The 21,927-nt window shown below is 39.1% G+C and overlaps 1 protein-coding gene across 1 annotated transcript in view; it reads left to right on the top strand.

Annotated features, from left to right (window-relative positions):
- Positions 1-21,927, top strand: part of adgrb2 (adhesion G protein-coupled receptor B2) — a 341,301-nt gene that overhangs the window by 300,737 nt on the left and 18,637 nt on the right. The window contains 5 exon segments of the mRNA XM_073821334.1: positions 2,623-2,662; positions 2,838-2,852; positions 4,815-5,560; positions 10,069-10,104; positions 14,868-14,981. Of these exon segments, the coding sequence (XP_073677435.1) occupies positions 2,623-2,662; positions 2,838-2,852; positions 4,815-5,560; positions 10,069-10,104; positions 14,868-14,981 (951 nt within the window).

The raw sequence follows: 21,927 nt of genomic DNA, 5'->3' as shown, positions 1-21,927 counted from the left end.
CATGATAAAAAATGCCTCACATGGCTCCGGGGGGTGAATAAAGGCCTCCTGTAGTCAATAAATGTGTTTTTGTAAAAAAAAAAAAAAAGAAGGTAGGAATCACTTTAATCTAGCTTGCGCTGGCTGGTTGTACACAGAAAAAGCTCCGAAGACGGCTTTGCAAATGCGCAAGTTCAAAATGAAGATTTATAAAGAAAATTTTGGGATTATTTTGATAAACCAAGAGGAGACTGATTTTACTTTGCTAAAGAAAGGAAACTTAGCTTTCTTTGCTTCTGTAAAAAAAATGTTGGTTTGTGCGAGACTCACATGTGCTTGGGCAATGCCGACATCCTACATCATCTGCCCGGAAGTGCTTCCGTGTACGAACAGTTGGCAAAAGCTAGAATAAAGTGATTATTACACTTGAAATATAAATAATTCTTACAAACATGCATACATTTGCTAAAGGAGGCCTTTATTCACCCCTCAGAGCCATGTGGGACACTTTTTTATTATGGATGGATGCACTTTATTGGACTTGTTTTGGACTGATGAAGAGAAACACCCACCCATGCTATTCTAAAGCTTGGAAATGCCAGGATAATTTTAATATAACTTGGATTTGTCTGAAAGAAGAAAGTCATATACACATAGGATGCTTGAGGGTAAGTAAATTATAGGCTAATTTTCATTTTTGGGTGAACTAACCCTTTAACCTTTAGGGACACTCCCCAGATAATTGAATTCTGAACAGCCGCAATACATACCTCAAGCAGCATAATAAGAATACAGAAATACATGCATGTACTAACATGAAAAAAATTTGCCACAGTCACGTATTGAGTGTATGTTTTAGCACCACTCTGAATATTTCACTTTGAAACTGCAACAAACCATGCAGTAGGTACATAATTACAGTGTTGCAGAAATGTATGTAGAGGCAAATATTTCCAAAGAGTCTGGGTTGTACATAAAAGTTATACAATCTGTGTTGAGTTAGACTAAAATCAGAAGCTTTTTAAATAGCATTGCACATATTGAAATGTCAACTAGCTCAACTAGTTATGAATAAAATTGCCAGTAATTATATCCAATACAAGAAAGCAATCAAGAATGTCAGTTAACATAATTAGCACTTAAAACCTTATTTTCATATAGTTTTTAAGCCCTTTACCCAGTGCCTTGCAGTGATTTGTTCATGTCAAAGACTAGACTTGCATGTAACCATGGTAACTACAGCAGGAACTCTCCAAGTGTGTGTGTGGATCGGTTTGGATGAGAGGGATCATCGCCCTGCAGGTCTGCTCCACCTTTCCGCTTCCTCTCTCTTCAACTCACCCTTCACTTTTTCTCTCTCTCCCTACCTTTCTGCCTCTTTGCCGGCAGAGGTGCCCGCACCGACAAAGCCTCTACAGTCAGGAGCAGTGCGGCTCACTCCGCTATTCACCTGGGTGCTGCCAAGGCTGTCACCAAACCTGCCCTGCTCACCCTCCTCTAGCCTTGGCCAATCACAGTCATGGACATAGCCATAACCACTCCCACATTTTCCACCAGAACCACACTCAGACTCTAAACCACACCCACCTGCTCAACCACAACCATGCCCACAACCACAACCATATCCACCAGAACCACACTCTTGACAAAAACCACACCCACAACCACTTGCATACGCTTAACCACAACCATGCCCACATTCTCCACCAGAGCCAGAGCCTTGTCTTGGAGCAAAATCACATGACCGTACGTCTCTGAAATGTGCTTGATTGCACGTGTTTGCTTTAGAGTTAGTGCTGTCAATTTTAGAGTCTAGCTGACAGCCTAGCGTGAGCATATTAGCCAGCTAATTAGATAAGTGGTTAGCTGTCAGCAAGTTATTTAGTGCAAAGTAACTGCTTCCATGGCTGTGCAGTAAAAGTTTTGCATAGTCGCAGGTCTCTTTTCTTTTCTCATGGCTTTTCCTTTTAACTTCGACATGCAGGTATATGCATAGATACAAGTTGCTCTCACTAGGGCATGCTAAAATTATTCCACAGTGTAATGCCCTGACTAAAGCTTTGTTTTGAACTCCTTTGAGAGTCAATTCTTTTGGCAGCAATAGCCAACACTGCATTCCAATGAGGGCCTGGAGTTAAAAAGAGCTGCTCTGGGACGGACATTTTCTGTTTACCCTGAGGGACACAGTCAGTTTGTGTCCATTGTACTGTATCTTTTTTTTTAAAGAGTCCTTCCCTTCTCTTTTAAAATAATATCCGTTTATTTGTTTTGGAAAGTCAAGCCCAGCTGTGTCAGGCTGCGGTATGCTAATTTATGTTCACTTTGGTTCATTGTAATTAGTACTGGTGCTAAGGGAGCCGCTATTTATTGTAGAGGTGTTGCAGATGTGTTGCATTAGACTGGTACTTTGTCGAAACACTATGTGGTGATTGCAAAAAGGAACAATTTGTTTCTTTTCGATGGACTCTTTAACCACCACAATATACTGGCTAACTGTAAAAGCGTTCAGCTCCACCCTTCATCGTATGACTCAAATGTAAATGATCAAGAATTGGCAGCTATATATTTAGTTCACTTGTGGATAGCATGCTGTTTATAACAAGCTGAAGTAATCTCTCCTCTGTCCTTCATTCACCTACACAGACGGACTTTGAGAAAGACGTGGACTTGGCGTGTCAAACAGGTGAGTACTTCTGGGACCTCCATTTTGCCTGTCAGTATCGTTGTCCTTCCTCTTTGCTTTCTCATTCTTGCACTTCCCTCGCCATTTTGTTTTTCACATTGCTCTGGTTCTAATGCAGTAAAGTTTGTTCATGTAAAGTTAATCCTGCACATCCTTGTCTCCCCCTCACTTGCAGAAAGAGGACACCCATGTAAGTCTCACTCTTAAGTTAGAACATTCCTGTTTGTATGTCATTTGTGTTAGACTATAGTATTTTGTTGTTTTGCATAAACTGACATACAAAATGTGCATGTCTGCTCTTTGATTGTCATACCCTTATCTTCTTCAGCATACTAAGGACTTAAAGGATTAGTTCACTCCTGAATTTAAATTACCTGATAATGTACTCACCCCCATGTCATCCAAGATGTTTATGTCTTTCTTTCTTCAGTCGAAAAAAGAAATAAGGAAAACATTCCAGGATTGTGGACTTCAATGGGGAACTAACGGGTTGAATGTCCAAATTGGAGTTTTAATACAGCTTCAAAGGGCTCTGTGTGATACCAGCCAAGGAATAAGTGTCTTATCTAGTGAAACAATTGATAATTGTCCAAAAAAAAATCTAAATGTATATACATTTCAACCGCAAATGCTTGTCTTGCACTAGTCTGCGACTTTGCGCATTATGTAATCACATTGGAAAGTTCATGTGCAGTCTTGCATTTGTACATTTCGGTTCAAAAAGGTAGGGTAGGGCCAAAAACTCCATCTTAATTTCTCCTTTAACTGAAAATTTTCCAAAATTGTTGTTTTACCTTTTTTGTAAAGGGCATTTGACTTTCTTTGCACATTCACTTTGTAAACACTGGGTCAGTATTTCCTCACGCATGACCTTTCCAACGTGACTACGTAATGCATGGACTCAGGGCTAGTTTTTACAAAATGATCAATCGTTTCACTAGATAAGACCCTTATTTCTCATCTGGGATCATGTTGAGCCCTTTGAAGCTGCATTGAAACTGCAATTTGGACCTTCAACCCTGTTGATCCCTGTTGATGTCCACTATATGGAGAAAAATCCTGAAATGTTTTCTCCAAAACTCTTTCTTTTCGACTGAAGAAAGAAAGACATGAACATCTTGGATGACACTGGGTTGAGTAAATTATCAGGAAATTTAAATTCAGTAGTGAACTAATCCTTTAATTTTAGCTTGGAATGTTTAGTTCCAAGAACCGCAATTGGCTGGTTTAGTTTTAACACTAAACCAGCTTGATTGTGTTACTAGTTTCACCTCATAAAGAAAAAGGCTGTGCTGCAGTGTTGGCACGGCAGGTTTATTGAAGTCCAAACTTATCTTGGTCTGTAACCTCAACATTATAGAAACAGAAACAAACATTTTGATCAGTTTTGTAGATTACAAACTACCATTGCCATAACCTCAACCTTATAAAATCAAAAACAAGACAAAATCAAAGGAAAGTTCCTTTTTATTTCCTTTTAAAAGTACATTATTAAATGCACTTGTTTTATTTTTTGTTTCACCTTTTGGACTGAGTTATGTCGGCTGTTAAATGTGACCTTTTTTAATGATGTATAAAAGAGTTAGGCCATTATGGCTGATGGTTTTTCTCTTAGAGGAGCTGATTTGTGCATGGCTTTCCTTCTTAACTCTACCTAATTCAAGTCCTACTCCTACTCCTACTGTAACACCTCTGGGGCACCAACCTTTGCAACCGTCCAACTTTTGCATGCCGAGACTCCTGGATACTAATTCACCTGCCTGAAAATATTTGTAATACCTCTGCGCTGACACACTCCATTTCCATGCACTGTAACTGAGCTCATTTTTTTTCTCTTTTCCCATCATTCCCTCCACCGATCACATTCTCTCTGCATCCACTCAAATCAATCTGTCTTCAACCTCTCTCCAAAACATCTGGACTCTATACCTTTGGGAACTCCTGTGTAACCATCTTCCATCCCACCCCTTTCCTTTTCTGTCATGTATTGTTTCGTCATCCAACTTTGTTACGATCGGTTTCTCTCTCTGCTCTTTGCCGCTCCGTCCATCTGTGTGATCTTGTGCACTCGACCTCTGCTTCTCTTTCTTTCTTCCTCCCCACTTCTGTCTATCTGTTCTCTTTCTCTCTTCCTTTCTCCTTCCTACCTCAGTCATCTTTAAGGAGGTAAACACCTGCAACCCTGCTACCATAACTGGCACTCTATCCCGCATCTCCCTGGACGATGAGGATGACCCCAAGTTGGCGGCTCATCAGGAAGGTGTTAATTTCAGCAGTCTGCCTGGGAACATCCCGCCCCCTAACCTCCTGGTGCAGGTACCTCCTTTGGGTCCCCTGAATGAGCTAAGCGAGCAGCCGCTAAAGAAGGAGGTTAATGTGGAGCAACAAGGTCAGCATCAACGATCTGGACCCATCTACCTGTGCACTGAGAGTGGAATAGGTTGGGCCCGACCAAACCCTTCTTCCACCCAGGATTCAGCTGGTGGCGGGGGTGGGGAAGGGGACTACATGGTGTTACCACGTCGGACAGTCAGTCTCAAGCCCCCTCCTCCAGGCCAGGATGAGGGGAAGCCCCTGAACATTACAGTAGACGACCCTCCCTTTCCTCCACCCCCTTCACCCATGACTCTGCATCCAGCAGAGAGCGAGGCATACCCCGCAGACTTTGCAGCCGTGGACCACATCAGCATGAACCTAAACCGTTCCTACGGCACACTTAAACAGTTGCCGGCCCATACCGGGCACACGCACTCCCACACCAACACCCACACCCTGCAGGTCAAGCAGAATCGTCCCTCTGTCCGGCAGATCCTCACCTCGGGAACAGTGGAACGCACCAGAACCCTTCCCCGAAACCTGGGCAGCACCAACACCAGCCTCTCAGCTGGATCTTTGGAAGTAAGTAAGGGTTAAAAAAGGGGTTCCTTCTTTTACAATCTAGAACAGAGGTAGGCAAGTTTGGTCCTAGAGAGCTGTAGTCCTGCAGAGTTCAGCTCCAACCCTAATCAAGCATACCTGAACAGGGTTGGAGCCGAACTTTTCAGGACTGCAGCTCTCTAGGACAAAAACTTGCCTACGCCGGCCTATTACCATTACTGCTTAGTATCCCAGGGTATTTTGGAAACCACCTGCGGCTTGTAGTTTTGGCATACAACCTAGGAGCACAATAGTGTTGTAATCTCCTAGCATGCTTGCCAGGAAAAAGGGAACTGGGGACCATGTAGCACAAAGAATCATAATGGCAGGAAAATGTCAGATCTCCACCAACGTGAAACCAAGCATGAATGCAGTGATTGCAAACACACAAACCCTACATTCCTAGCTATCAACAGACAAATTCTTCCTAGTTCTCTCAAAAATGAAAATTGCCATCATTTTCATGTCATTCCCAATATGTATGACTTTCTCCAGTGAAACACAAAAGCAGAAACTGAGGGTTTTTTGAAAGTCAGTGGGGTCCAAAACAACACTGGACCACATTTGCTTTCCTAAATGTCTTCTTTTGTGTTCAGCTGAGGAAAGTAAGTCAGTTTTGGGAAGACATGAGGGTGAATACTTTTAAGGTGTTATAAGACAACAAAACTAAGGCTGAATTATCTTATTAGTAATGTTTCCTTTGATTTCTGGGCCGAATGACACTATATCATCTGTAGTCCCCGAGACGCCATACACACTGATCATCTAGCAACTCTCTCATCAGTCAGTCACAGAAATGCATTCAGGTGTGCCTTCTATACCCAGAGTCCCCTGTCAACATGATGTTACACAACTTAGTGACTGCATCGGTGTGTGTGTACGTGTGTGTGCAGTTGCTCTTCTCTCTATAATTACACTACAGCCCCACAAGGAGAAACAGCAGATGGTGAGAGAGAAACAGCCAGAGGAAGTGCCTGAGAGAGCCTGCACTCCTTCATTAACGGACACAAAACCTTCCCTCTCTGTCTCCTTCATATAGTTCTCAGGGCTGGGGCATGAATTTCTAACTAAAGTCAGTTGTCAAATTTAAAGTCAACATAAAATGTTCTTTAAAAAAGTACTGTTATTCATCAAAATGTAAGAATTAATACTATTACTATTACTATTAGTAAAATAAATAAAGAAACGTTTTTTCCAGCTCACCTTACCAACCAAAATAGGGTATGAAACTACAAATGATGAGTGAATGGAGGTGCTTAAGCTTGGTTCGTTGGTTTAAAATAGTGATTTGTGATTTGTCCTAGCGATAAACATCACCAGTAATTATTCAAATGTTATCAAATAAATCATCAGTCAAGTTTTTGTCTGACATTTTTCATCCTTGAGTACCTCATTCACTCTTAAATAAATCACATAATGGAAGCAAAATGTTAATTTCATGTTGACTTTAAAAAGTTAATTAATGTTTTGACAGCTGACTACCTATAAAGTACAATACACTAAATGTTTCTCATTCATTCTTCATCTCTCTCTGTCTCACACATTTAGTCCTAAGTGCCTCTACGCCCAAAATGCAGCTGAAGGTTATGTGTACCATTTTGTGTATTATTTTCATATCAATCATCAAGCTGGAAAGGCTTTTTTTTTAACTTTTCTTCTAAAGAACTCACTGACTCAAGTTTGGTATAATAAGTTTGGGGCCACTAAAGTTCCTGATATTTTATTGGTCTTGAACACTGGCGGGGTCTGTAGTGCTTTGGTTTCCTCTCACCTAACTCACCCAATGACACCTGAAGTAACTTTGTCAACAACTAACTTCTCACACTTTAAACAAAGGTACACAACGTGACACAGTCTCATCCTCCCTCTGTGAGTGGCACAGTAGCATAGGCCTAGGTCTTGACTGGTTTCTGTTCTGTGAGTTTGAGCTTGTGACAAATTGCCACACAATGTGTACAGACACTGTTGGTTAACTCTATTTGTCAGTGTGTTCTGAAGAACTCAAACTCTTTTTATTATAGGATGTTGCAGTTATAATATGTCATTTTAAGCCTCAATCACAACACTAAATGGAAATATTCTGTTTGCTTTTAGGATTCATTTACAGGGTAGGAAACCCCTATAAGGTGCATGTATGACACTTAATGGACACTAACTACAATACAAAACTACATTCCATATACATTTGAAGTCAAAAGTTTACATACACCTTGCAAAATCTGCAAAATGTTAATTATTTGACCAAGATATTTCACATAAAAGATGTTTACATATAGTCCACAAGATAAAATAATAGTTTTATTTTATAAAAAAAGATCCTGTTCAAAAGTTTACATAAACTTGATTCTTAATACTGTTGTTACCTGAATGATCCACAGATGTTTTTTTGTTTTTTGTTTAGTGATAGTTGTTGATGAGTCCCTTGTTTGTCCTGAACAGTTAAACTGCCTGCTTTTTCTTTAGAAAAATCCTTCAGGTCCCTCAAATTCTTTGTTTTTTAGCATGTTTGTGTATTTGAACCCTTTCCCAACAATGACTGTATGATTTTGAGATCCACCTTTTCACACTGAGGGACTCATATGCAGCTATTACAGAAGGTTTAAATGCTCACTGATGCTTTAGATGAAAAAAGATGCATTTTTTTAAATTTTGAGATCAGGGTAAATGTAACTTATTTTGTCTTCTGGGTAACGTATAAGTATCTCCTGTAGCTTATGGAGGGCAGTACTAAATTAAATAAAAAAACAAGATATTTAGGCAAATGTAAGAAAAATGTACACATCCTCATTTCGTTCAAAAGTTTACACTCCTGGTTTTTAAGGCATCATTTTTCCTTCTGAAGCATCAGTGAGCATTTGAACCTTAAAATGTAATAGCTGCATATGATCCCTCAGTTGTCCTCAGTGTGAAAAGATGGATCTCAAAATCATACAGTCATTGTTGGAAAATGCTGAAAAACTAAAGAATCTGTGGGACCTGAAGAACTTTTCTGAAGAACAGCGGGCAGTTTAACTGTTCAGGACAAACAATGAACTCATAAACAACTATCACTAAACAAAACAAACAAAAAAACAAAACAGCTGTGGATCATTCAGATAACAACACAATATTAAAAATCAAGTGTATGCAAACTTTTAAACGGGGTCATTTTTATAAATTCAACTATTATTTTCTCTTGTGGACTAGATGTAAATGTCTTTTATGTTAAATATCTTATTCAGGTCAGTACTAAATAAAAAAAAATATGCATTTTGTATGATCCTTCTTACTGTAGTTTGTTAAAATAATTAACATTTTGCAGATTCTGCAAGGTGTATGTAAACTTATATTATATTATTATATTATAATACAAGATCAGAATTTTTATGTTTTTCTACAGAACTCCATCAGGCAACATTATGTGTGTCCTATTATTTGTATTAGTGAATTAAATGAAAATATGAGGGAAAAAAATTATTTACCACAATAGGTTTTCACATATTTGTGACAGTTGTCATGTCACTGAGAGACACAGATTGGCTCGTCCCATATGTGTTGCTATGAGTGACCTATATTGTAAGGTCACTAAGTAATCCCATTTTCCAAGTACAAAATTTTCAATCAAGTTTGTTTTGTTACATTTTACAAAAAAAAAAACTAGATGCTGGAGAAAGAGTACACATTGTTTAATTCCATATACTACCAATATTATAACAATACAAAGCTGGTTGAAAATCTGTAAAGATCTTTAATAAAAGGTTTGTGGGCCTATAAGAAACATTTATTGCCGGTTGGTCTTCTCAGCTGACTCGCAGAGTGGGGCATTAAGTTAATTTTAGATCCTGTACATTACTATGCAAAGTGCACCATGCCGAGGTACAAACAAATTTTGTTAAAACTAAGCAAGTTCCTACTGAGCAAGTGGTTTTGGTGTTTACAGAAGATTAGAGATGTTTACAGACTGAGACATTTATAAAAATATTATGCCATTTTCTAACATACCACAGCTTCTGCTGTTAACATTATATGCTCACAGAGTAACTTCATTTATTTATTTTAATCAAAGGCTTATATCATCACTTATGCTGTTTTATGAAGGAAAATCCTATCCAATCAGTGGCCCAATCCAGCCGGTTTGACATTTTTAGTGACCCACATGAAGATGCCATTTAAATAGCTTAAAATTATGTAGGTATGATTTGGAAAGTACACATTATAGTATTTATATATATATTTTTTATTTTACATGGACATTGTTATGCACTTCTGTTTTGCTGAAATACACCCGCCATACACCCACTTGTTGTTGAAGGCAAATACACATTTCTTGTGTTCAGTTTCAAGCCAAACATAAAAAGACTCACTGGAAAAGCACATTACAGTCAGAGGGGTATTATATACTCACTGCACCTGCATGAGACAAATGCGTCATGGGCGCCAGTTTACTCAGGTGCTGAAGGATGTCCAGTTGTGATTGATGGTGTCTTCTCTCCCCCTCCCCCTTCCCCCAGAGGAAAAGAGTACGGTACTCTGAGCTGGACTTTGAGGTAAGACCCCGTCCCCATTTGTCCTTAGACTGGTGTTTGTGCTTCTGTCCAACATTATCTAGAGATTTTTTTTCAGTGGACTCATAACAGGAGCCAATGATAGTTGCTGCTCCGGTGCTTGTTTCCCCCATCATGCATTTAGTATTAGCAACAGTCCTATCCATGGCAGAACTGCTCAGTGTTTCACATGCCTTGTTTCCCTAGGCTTTTTCTGGCATTGTTTTAAAATAGGGTGACCACAAATCACACTTCTAAATATGTAACCCTGGACCACAATTTTTTTTAAAGGTCCCATATTGTCAAAACCGAAATTTCCTGGCTTTTTTCATGATAACTAAGACCTAGGGGCTATGTAACTACCATATCAGTTTCAAAACAGTCAATCCACAGTTAAATGCACACAGCCTGCATAAAGAAGATGCGCCTTTTCACGAGCCGCTGTGACTTCGGTAAAAATGTGACGTCCGATCTACTCAGTCACCGCCTTCAGTCACCACCCTGAGCACCAACCACCGTCCCACCCTCCTTTTGTCAAAAATCCAGACAACATCGCGTCCATTCCATTGCTAAGCAACAACAACACGAAAACAAGTCGAGAAATCGCTGTTCGATGCTGTCGATGGATGTCAGGAAACTACATCATTACACAGGCTTCCGAGCAACATTAATATAAAAGACCAGTAGCACGTCAGCTTTAGCCTCTTTCACACAGCGATTCCGGAAAGACACGAATAATATGTCCCATTATTTGTTCCGGAATTATTTGTTTTGGTTCATTTACACAGTGATTTTTCAGAATCTGTGCGTGCTTTACACACAACCCGTAAAGACATGATGTGTAATGGGACGTGTACATTGCACTAAACTGAAACTGCAGAAAGATCTGCGCTTCAGCGTGGATAATAAGGAACTCTCTGCTTTATTGCAGTTTGCACATATTTTTTCGTCGTGAAGTGTTGCACGATAATGTGCATCATCACTACAACATGGCATCGGTTCTGGCTTTTGTTCACACAGCGCTCGTTCCGGGACTGATCCCAGCAATGTTACTAGGTTCCCAACCCGGGATCGTTTCCGGAATCAATCCCGGGACGTGTTTGCGTTCACACAGAAGGCACTCTGGCAACTTTCCGGCAATTTTCAGGAATTAACGAACAGTGTGAAAGGGGCTTTACTAAAGCAATAGTTACGTACCTTACTGCAATCCGTGTTAAAAAAAACAAAACAACAACATTAATTTCCATTCTGAAACATCCTGTTGAGTATCACCAAGCCACAGCAGGCTACAGCATACATGACTCTAGTTACCTGTGGTTGGCCTGGCCATGCGTCACTCAGAAAACAACAGGCCAATCAAAAGAGAGGTTCATGAATATTAATTAGACAGGCAAATATCGACCTGTTCTTGACAGAATTCCTAAGAGAGGGGCTGTAAAAATATATTGAGATGTTTTTTGGCACCTATACCGCAAATATATATATTCTTAAGGACATCAACAGTTAAAATAAACCTCCAAAAAGGTGTACAATATGTGACCTTTAATAAGACTTCCATTGATGTATGGTTTGTTAGGATAAGAAAATATTTGGCCGAGATACAACTATTTGAAAATCTAGAATCTGAGGGTGCAAAAAATCAAAGTATTGAGAAAATTGCCTTTAAAGTTGTTCAAATGAAATTCTTAGCATATTACTAATCAAAAATTAGCGTCTATCTGTCTGTCTATTAGCGTTATTTAGTAATGTCCTGAATGAGCTGTTTTACATATTAGATGTTTACACTTACATATAATCCACAAGACATCATAACTGTAATGATATATTCATACAAATGACTGTTAAATATTTACATGCCCTTACTACTATTTTGTCCTAAACCAGGGGTGTCCAAACTCTGTTCTGGATGGCCACTTGCAGAGTTTAGCTCCAACTTGCTTCAACACCCCTGCCTGGAAGTTTCTAGTATGTCTAGTAAGACCTTGATTACCTGGTTCAGGTGTGTTTAATTGGGTTTGGAGCTAAACTCTGCAGGACAATGGCTCTCTAGAAGCAGGATTGGACATTCCTGTCCTAAACAGTTAAACCGCCCACTCTTCTGTGGAAAAATCCTCCAGATTCTGTACATTCATTGGTGTTTTAAAGGGATAGTTCACCCAAAAATGAAAATTTGATGTTTATCTGCTTACCCCCAGGGCATCTAAGATGTAGGTGACTTTGTTTCTTGAGTAGAACACAAGCAAAGATTTTTTAACTCAAACCGTTGCAGTCTGTCAGTCATTTAATGGCAGTCAATGGACACCAAATCTTTTAGAGTAAAACATACACATACACAGACAAAACCAAATTTAACCCTGTGGCTCGGGAAGTCTTAAGACACATTGAAGTCTTAAGACACAAAACGTCAACGTGTTTTGGCAATGTAGTCAGTGAAAAGTCAACACTCCTGGATGAGTTCGCACAAGGAAACATTATCTTTTATGCCAGAATCAGGATAAGCACAAGTAATTACCATTTTGAATGGCCACTGTGCACTGTGTAAACAATGAGTGACGTATACATGTGACAGATCGCTTCCACGCTACAGTAACATCTACTATGGCTCACGTCATGCGCTTAGGACAGTTGAACATTGCGGTGGATCAGAGGTAAATAATGATATAAATACTGTTCAGTTTCTTGCACAGACCGATCGTTTTGGGTCTTAAGACCTCAATGTATCGTTACGAGCCACAGGGTTTCATTTGGTTTTGTCTGTGTATGTTTTTTTTACTCTCAAAAATTCGGTGCCCATTGACTGCCATTACATGACTGACAGACTGCAACGGTTTGAGTTGAAAATCTTTGTTTGTGCTCTACTGAAGAAACAAAGTCATCTACATCTTGGATGCCCTGAGGGTAAGTTTTTCACATTGAGGACAACTGATGGACTAATACACAACAACTGTATCACAAATGGTGAAAACATTCACTGATTCTGAAGAAGCCAATGCAATATATTAGGAGTTGGGGGGTGTAAACTTTTAAACAGGATGATAATTTGTCCATTTTGTTTAAAATGACCTTACAAACTATATGTTAACATCTGTTATATGGAAAAGTGTATTCAGAACAGTACTAAAGAAAAAATAACATGCAGTTTTTACGATTTCTCCTATTTCTGTCTTATTTGGTCAAAATTATTTATATTTACAATTGACAACATTAGTTTGACAGTAGATTTAAAGTTACTTTAAACAGTCTTGGTAGTTTTCTTGAATGCGTAATTTGGATTTGTATGGAAACCGGAAGACGAGAGCACCCCAAATGGGTTAGAATCCATCATGGCGGCACTCATCAGTTACTCAGGAAAAAGGTGGATAGCTATGCTTAGTGAATTTAGAAATCTGGTCACCCTATTTCAATTAGACATCTTTGAAATCATCACAAAAGTGTGCTGTATAATGACAGCATAGCCTATACAAGCAGTATATGTTTCTGAGTACAGAAGGATCAAGGCTGCAGAAACACTGAACCAGTGTAGGGCTCTGTAAGTGTTGAGTGAGTGGCATTATCGTGTGTGAAAGAGATAGACGGCATAATGAGACGAGTAGAGACTGCACGTGTATGACTGAGGCAGCCTGGAGGGCACCTCCATGGAATGATCAACTGGCAGGAACCAGCAAATCTCCAGTCGAAAACATCCCAATCCATTTTCTCCAGAACACATTTGTGTGCTTTTAAACCAGCAGTTCTTCAATTATGTTTGAAAGCTTAAGTGAAGTTATGACTGGATATTTGCTCTCCAGAATGGAGGCTTCTTCTTAAACAGAGGTATGTCTTGTTACTAACGCATTCAGATGCTTTTAGAGCTTCATAACCTCTTCCATCCTAGTCAGTGCTGCATGAGATCTCCCCCTCCTGTCCCAATAAACAAATTAGGCTTGACAGTAAACTAAAACTATTTTTTCATTATTGAGATAACCGTTTTTGCTGTTACAGGGATTCATTTCGAAATGTTAATTAGCTGAAATATACACGTGAATACATAATAATGTGTCGCTCATTTAGTGTTAATGTATTAAATACATCTTAAAAACAAAAACTAAATAATATTCAACAAAAATTTGTATTGCTCTGGTAAGGGAAAAAAACAGTCTCCCAGCCTATTGGTTTGGCATTTGTAGTTTGCTGGTCAGGCTGGGTTGTTGTGCATTTATGAGTGCTGGCACTCGTATTTCGACTAACTTTTAGAATTTGCACTAAGCAGAATGAAGTTAAACAGGTGAAAGTGTTTTGCCACACATTAATGCCATAAAATGTATACTTTCTATAAATGTATTGGTAGCTCTAAAATAATTAAGAAATGCTATATAACAATTTATAGAAAGCAAAATTAACAAACCCAAAATTCCATTATTTCTCAAAAATCAACCCTAGTACATAGAGGGTTACATTGACAGGTTTAGAGCTCCATGTAAGCTGTGTGTGAACTCCAGCTGTGACTACAAAACAGCTCAGCCAGCTTCCAACCATCTCCAATTAAGTCTGGGAATTGGTGGAAGTGTCTGTCAGTAAGAAATGACACTAACCAGAGAGCTTCAGTTTCATCGTTTAATACCCAACAGAACACCACCCTTTGAGAGGATGAGTGTTCATAGTCACCCTAGTTTTGCGGTTTAACACCGGTAGCCGTCAACCCAACTCTTCCCTGGCCAGCCCTTTCTTATTTTTGCTTTTGTTTCTTTTTGTTTTTTGTTTGTTTGTTTTTTTCCCCTTCCTTACAGAAAGTGATGCACACTCGCAAAAGACACTCAGAGCTCTACCATGAACTCAACCACTCCACCAAGTTCCACACCATACACAGGTATAACAGGGACCCTGCCATGTCCTCCTTCAAGGTAAGAGCCCTCTAACCTGCGACCCCACACTGATACCCATCCCTGACACGTTCAAATCGTACACCACCCTACGCTTCACTTTAAAGGGGATTGTTCACCCAAAAATGAAAATTCTAGTCTTAAGTAATCACCCTCATGTAATTCCAAACCCAAACCTTCATTCATCTTCGGAATAAAAGTTAGGATATTTTTGATTAAATCCGAGAGCTTTCTGACCCTGCATAGACAGCAACACAACTACTGTACCATGTTCAAGATCCAGAAAGCTAGTAAGGACATCGTTAAAATAGTCCATGTGACATCAGTGGTTTAACCCTAATTTTATAAAGCTACGAGAATACTTTTGTGCGCAAAGAAAACAAAAATGACTTTATTCAATACTTTTCTTTCTTCCGTGTCAGCCTTTGAATGCCACAGATGCGTTGTGGTACCCCACATAGCAATGGATGTCTGGCCCAGCTCTGGGCCAAGCAAGCAGTTACACACGGCTTAAATGCAGCAAAGAATTACGGCCCTTGTGTGGCCCAAATCTGGACTACAGACATGAGCCGCACATGAGCCATAACTGGCCCAAATCTCAGCCAAATAGTAACTTATAACCAGCCTTCAGTCCACCATATAGAGACCACCCTGATAGCAAGCAACCATTGAATCAATGTCAAAAATAGTTGATTTGTCAATGTTAATGACATTGAATTAAAATCACCCACTATTAATGCTGTTGAAATTTCACCAAGCCACCATTATTGTGATCAGTGATTGCTTTAGTTGGGCTCTTGATTCTTCATCTGATCCCAGCAGATCTCAGCTTTCATTGCCTTAACCAATGTATTTTAGCACATTGTTACAAAAGACAATAAAATTCTAACATTAGAGTACAAAGAGTCAAGAGTCTAACTAAAGCAAATACTGATCACAACAATGGTGGACGATTTTTCAACATCAATAGCGGATGCAAAAGATTCATAAATCAACTATTTTTGACATTGATTCAATGGTTGCTTGCTATTAGAGACTCTTGTCAAAGCAAGACATGGAAGAGAAGAAATTGTTGAATAAAATTGTTATTATTGTTTTCTTTGCGCACAAAATTGCATATTGTTTTGGTAGCTTCATAATATTACGGTTATACCACTGATGTTACATGGACTGTAACAATGTCCTTACTACCTTTTTGGACCTTGAATGTGATAGTTGTGTTGCTGTCTATACAGGATCAGAAAACTCTTAGAATTCAACAAAAAATATCTTAATTTTGAAAATTTAGTTTTGAAAATGAACGAAGGTTTTACGGGTTTGGAATGACATGAGGGTAAGAGTAGGGTAGAGTAATTACTGACGGAATTTTCATTTTTGGGTGAACTATGTCTTTGAGTGAAATCTTGCCCTGTGTTTTCTAAAATCCCTGCGTAACCGCGTCACAAATTCGCTAATAAATCACCATGCTCACACGAGCACCACTGCAGGAGTTTTAAAGCAATAGAAACTGGTGAACTAAATCGTATTCATGTATTTGAATTACTAATGATGGTTACATAAATAATGTTACTGGAGAAAACCTTTTGTTGTAATGGTGCATTAACATCTTTAATTCCATTTAACCTGCTTTAAAATTACAAATATTAAAATTCATAAATGTGTCGATATTAAATATGAGTCAGCTGATAAATGAAAAATCTAATTCTGTCATCATTTATTCACTCTCATGTTGTTTTAAACCTGTAGACAAAAACATGTTTAAATATATATTTTATGTTTCACAGATTAAAGATAAGCATACAGGTTTGGAACATTGTGAGGGTGAATAAACCTAACTGATCTCATGATGAAAATGTACCTGTGGACCTGAACTTTTTTTTCACAAGATGCTAAATACATACCAATAAGTACATATCACTGCAGATTCAAACAGAGAGAACACTAGGGGTGGTAAAACAGCGAGCACTTGTAATCGTTTTCGTACAGTTATGATTACAGCTCCATATGTTTCGCTTTCCAGATGTAACAAGCTTGCTCAGTAGCTAAGCTGGCATAGAACTGGACTTAGGATGTGGAATCTTTGGGTACAAATCCCATGAAAAACATGACTCGCGCTGAAAGGGCTGAAAAATGAGAGAATGAAAAACAAGCTAAAACGGCATGCTTGCGATTGCGTTTTTACATCACATTCAGTTTTGTTCATAGTATCAGGTAGGTTTAGGTGTAGAATAGATGGTACGTTATTTTAAAACATCACAGAGCATTAGAGTTATAGTGCCACTCAACAGACATTTCAAGTCAGAACTGCAGTGACACATACAAAACCAATGTCACAAAAAAAATTACCATATGTACATTCATCTGCTCCGGGGGAAAAAAACAAGCACTCTTTTAGTGCCACTCTGGACATTTCACATTGTCGGTGGTGGTACATATTTCACCATATTTCGCATCTTGCGAAAAAGTTCCCACAGGTATGTTTTGGTCATGAGATCAGTGAACTATCCCTTTATAAAGAAGGGGGGGGGGGGGATGATGGAAAGTAAACAGTTTGTTTTCTGATACTTGGATTATAAAAAAAGTTTGAAATGCACTTGGTGTTTGGGAAACTCATCTTTACCAGAGCATGCCCTGCTTTCCATTTCTTCAAGCCTTGTGTTTTGTAAACTAATTAATACAGTATTAATAGTTGGATCATATTCAGTCTCCTGCCATTAAGCTTCTCAAAGTACACCTGCCTGCTGCAGCGCCGTCTCCTATCTGCTTCCCCTAGAAAGAGCTGACTGTTCATCTTTGCATTAGCTAGACTGCTGAATCTTTAATGTTCTATTAGCGGAAGGAGCATTGCAAACATCCACACGCCAGTGTCCACAGGCTTTTGTCATTAAGATTTCAAAACAAATGCCCTGCGGAAAATTACCTGCCCGCAGTTTGTGACAAGTGTATACTTTGGTGGCATTTGCCACATGCTCACTCACTTTTCATTTGGATCATGCTGTCCGCAGCCTCAGCTACAGCCTATTTCAGGCCATTAGATCCTTTTGCTGCATTACTTTTCACCAGGATCGTGTCCTGGGGTGGCCCTGGCCACTGGAGTGATTTGATTGGTCAACTCAAAATTCAAGCCATCTGTTAAGTTATCAGTGAAGACATAGTATGTATTTTGACAAAGAGTCTGTACCTTACATGAGCCACCCCAGTCAAAAAAGTCTACACACCACTACTGGATATCTTCAGACAAGCATTAGAGGTTCATGTTCTCATATTACAGAGGATCAAACTCTTTATAACTGCTTTTCAAAAGTTTTGACACTACAGAGTTCTTCAGTATTGATGAGTCATGATGCTTTAAGTATTTGCCTTCCGATTCCCAACGGGAAAGCAACTGCAGCATATAATTCTTTTGATTTCATTCCACAGGTTTGATTATGTTCACAATGCTATAATTACAACGATAATGGTGTGCAGGAGAGTTAAAAAAAATGAAATTACACATTATTATAATAACCCAGTGTCTAAGGCTGGCCACACACTTGAAGATTTTAAGGCCAAATTTAAGCCTGGTTTGCACCCTGAACATTAGGGGGGCCATGGCCTGATTCAAGGCTTGTTGCAAAAGATTTTTTGTCCAAAAAGTCCTTTATTGTGGGGTGTCATTACGATTATTAACTCCATCCGATTGAAACGGACCATCCCCTAACTCAAATATTTATGACTTTTGATTGGGTTGCCATGATACCCACGGATGTTGAGTGCTTCTATAAGTGAAACTTGGCAGCAACAAACATGCCACGAAAATAGAGTACTAAAAAAGAACATCACCCATGTTTTTTATTATTTAATTTTTCACTGTACAACAGAACACACGCCAGGATTGCCAGCTGACGTTGATTGCCCTCCATGTGTTTTTCTTTTCTAGTCACGTTTGATCTTGTGAGTTTCCGTGGCCCGATTGAACCATCTAGTGTGCGTGTTCAGAGAATTATAAGGCTAAAAATCAATTGAAACTGTCTTCATGTCTGTGGTCTCCCATGGTTTTAAAATCAGTTACAATTTGAAAATCATCTAGTGTGTCCCAGGCCTAAGACAATTAATTATTTGGATTTCTTCTTTAGGTCAGGACTGGTGTGAGTGATTTTCCACTGAATTCAATCATTTATTTAGTATTATTCATTCACAAAGAAGTGTTTTTTTTTTTTTACGCATTAAGATAAATGTAATCTAAAAACCATAAGTGCACTTTACAGTAACCTTTACGCTTTGTTTGGATCCTGCTGGATTTATAACTATTTAACATTGCATAACTTTCCCTAAAGCCCAGTCTACCTCACAAAACAACATCTACCTCAAAAACTCAACCTGATCTCATGACGAAAACATACCTGTGGGAACTTTTTCGCGAGAAGTAAAATATGTATCGATAAGTACATAATACTGCAGTCTTCAACAGAAATCTCCAAGAAATGCGTATATGAACGTACATACGATACATTTCATGTAATGTTGGTTTTGTATGTGGCACCGCAGTTCTGACTTGAAATGTCCATTGAGTGGCGCTATAACTCTAATGCTCTGTGACGTTTTAAAATAGTGTACCATCTGCACTACACCTAAACCTACCCGATAGTATGAACAAAAGTGAATGTGACAAATGCAACCACAACAGTTTTAGCTTGTTTTTCAATCTCTCATCTTTCAGCTCTTTCATCGTGAGTCATGTTTTTTCACGGGATTCGTACCCAAGGATTCCACATCCTAAGTCGAATTCCGTGCCGGCTGAGCTACTGAGCAAGCTTGTTATGTCTAGAAAAGCGAAACATATGAAGCTGTAATCATAACTGTGTACGAAACCAAATTACAAGTGCTCGCTGTTTTACTGCCTCTAGTGTTCATTTCTGTTGGAAACTGCAGTGGTATGTACATACATATTTCGCGTTTTGCTAAAAAGTTCCCACAGGTACATTTTCGTAATGAGATCAGGTAGCAAAAACTGTAACATCAAATCTGTGGTTAAAAAAAAAGTGCCATGCCAGCGGTCTTTAAATCCCTCTAACAATCCGGCCGACTTCACAGGTTCCTCCTCCACCTCCACCACGACAATCTGAGCCTTTAGCACGGAGAATGAGCTTCGTTTACAAAGAGAGCCAACGTAAGCATGTCAACCAAACCCAGTATTCCCAGCCCTGATTTATAAAGGCTCTCATTGGTGCAGTGTAAACCCTTACTTTGTAGTGACACAGCCTTAGAGATGTAGAGGACTAAATGTTGGGTGTTTTTTCACGTTAGGCCGTGTTAACTCAGCGTGGAATATTCCCTGCGATGTTGTGATGTAGTGTTGTAAATCACACAGCCTTGCATTGTCATCGTGCTTGTGCTAGTGCTAGTGCTGTTTAAACCCTTTAAGTTTTGATTTAAAACCAAAAAGTACATATAAATGCTTATAAACCACAAAAACTTTGCTAAATTTAGCGAAATTTGTTTTAAAAGATCATAAACACAAATTTGTGGCATAAAACTCACATTAAAGGGAGAATAACCCAATTGGTATACGGTAAGTAAGCACATACTCTTCCAGCAACATGGTGATACTGATGATACTAGAAGTGCGTTTGGTCAGAAAAGTGTGTGTGCGTGGGGTGTTAAAGAGATGAGTGTGCATTTGGGAAAAATTTAAGCCATTTTTCCCCTTCTGTCTTACTCTAGACTTTCCTTTTATCCCATTGGATCATTCTAACAGCTGGTGAGGAAAGTGAGCTTAGTGGGGTCTCTAACACATCCAAATGGCCCCTTCCAGACACTGTCCATTTCTTCTAATCGTCTTTCTCTCTCTATTTCCCTCCTACATACGCTGACTTCAATCTCTCGTTTGTACCACGGGTTCACTTCATCTTGTTCTTTTTTTTTTTCTATGGGGACATTGGAGGCGCCTTAGTCACTTGCAGTCCGTTAAATTGCTTGTGTTAGTGCGAATGGAGCTTGATGCAGTTTGAAAGGCAGTTAACCTCTAAGTGAAGATGCTGGCTGGGCTGATAGCTGTAGCGGAGGCACCCCATATGGTCCCAAATGGATGAAGGACTGGTACCCTGTGTTCAATCTATTCATGCTAATGGGGATCCTACAAATGAACACAGCGGGGAACTTGAGAGCAGAGGAAGGCAACAGTCTGGCTTTTGAAATATGTATTAGCTGAAAACTTCTGCTCTTACACCCACTGACTCTTTTACAAAAGAGTAAACATCATAAATACTTTCACACACTTAGCAATAATGTAAGATTTGAACAATCCCATAACCTAAAGTATTAAACTTAGCCACGTAACACACATAAATTCATGCTATAGATAAGAATGATTCTTTAAATCATGTAGTTGTTACATTTCTAGCATTTTTATTCTTATGAAAGATGATACCCCCACCCCTAAACCTAAAAAATCGGCCTGACAGGGGCGCTACACGTACCAAAGTACGAAACCAATGCAGAAAGGTTCTCTAAAGAGTATCAATAATTATCAAGTTGAACTTTCAACTCTCCATCACAAGGAATGCCAAAACGTTCAAAAGGGGCAGGGCCAATTTTAGTGAAATGCCTATAACTCAATGAACGTAATCTTTACAGAACTCAGAACACTTATATAAGAACTCAATCTGAGGTCACAGGAAAAAATTGCGGGAAAAAAAAACATAAAAATGGCTATAACTGCGCAACCACTTTTAACTTGAAAAATCGGTGTGCACGGTTTTGGTCCAAAGTGCCACAATTGTTTATAAGGACATTTGCATATCTTAAAAAACAAGCAAGGTGCCAACGAAGTTTAAGCACCTGATCGGAACAAAATTTGGTGGGCCTGTTTGACTTCTGGCCCCAAATGTCTGAGAAAATTTAGAAAGAAATCGGCCATTGGGGGCAATCACATTTTTCAAGGGTGTAAGCAATTGTACGTCACGCTGTTTTTACCACATACGCACGA

The sequence above is a fragment of the Garra rufa genome, chromosome 17 (genome assembly GCF_049309525.1).
Source record: "Garra rufa chromosome 17, GarRuf1.0, whole genome shotgun sequence".
Classification (NCBI taxonomy): Eukaryota; Metazoa; Chordata; class Actinopteri; order Cypriniformes; family Cyprinidae; genus Garra; species Garra rufa.
This window is presented reverse-complemented; position numbering and strand designations above follow the sequence as displayed.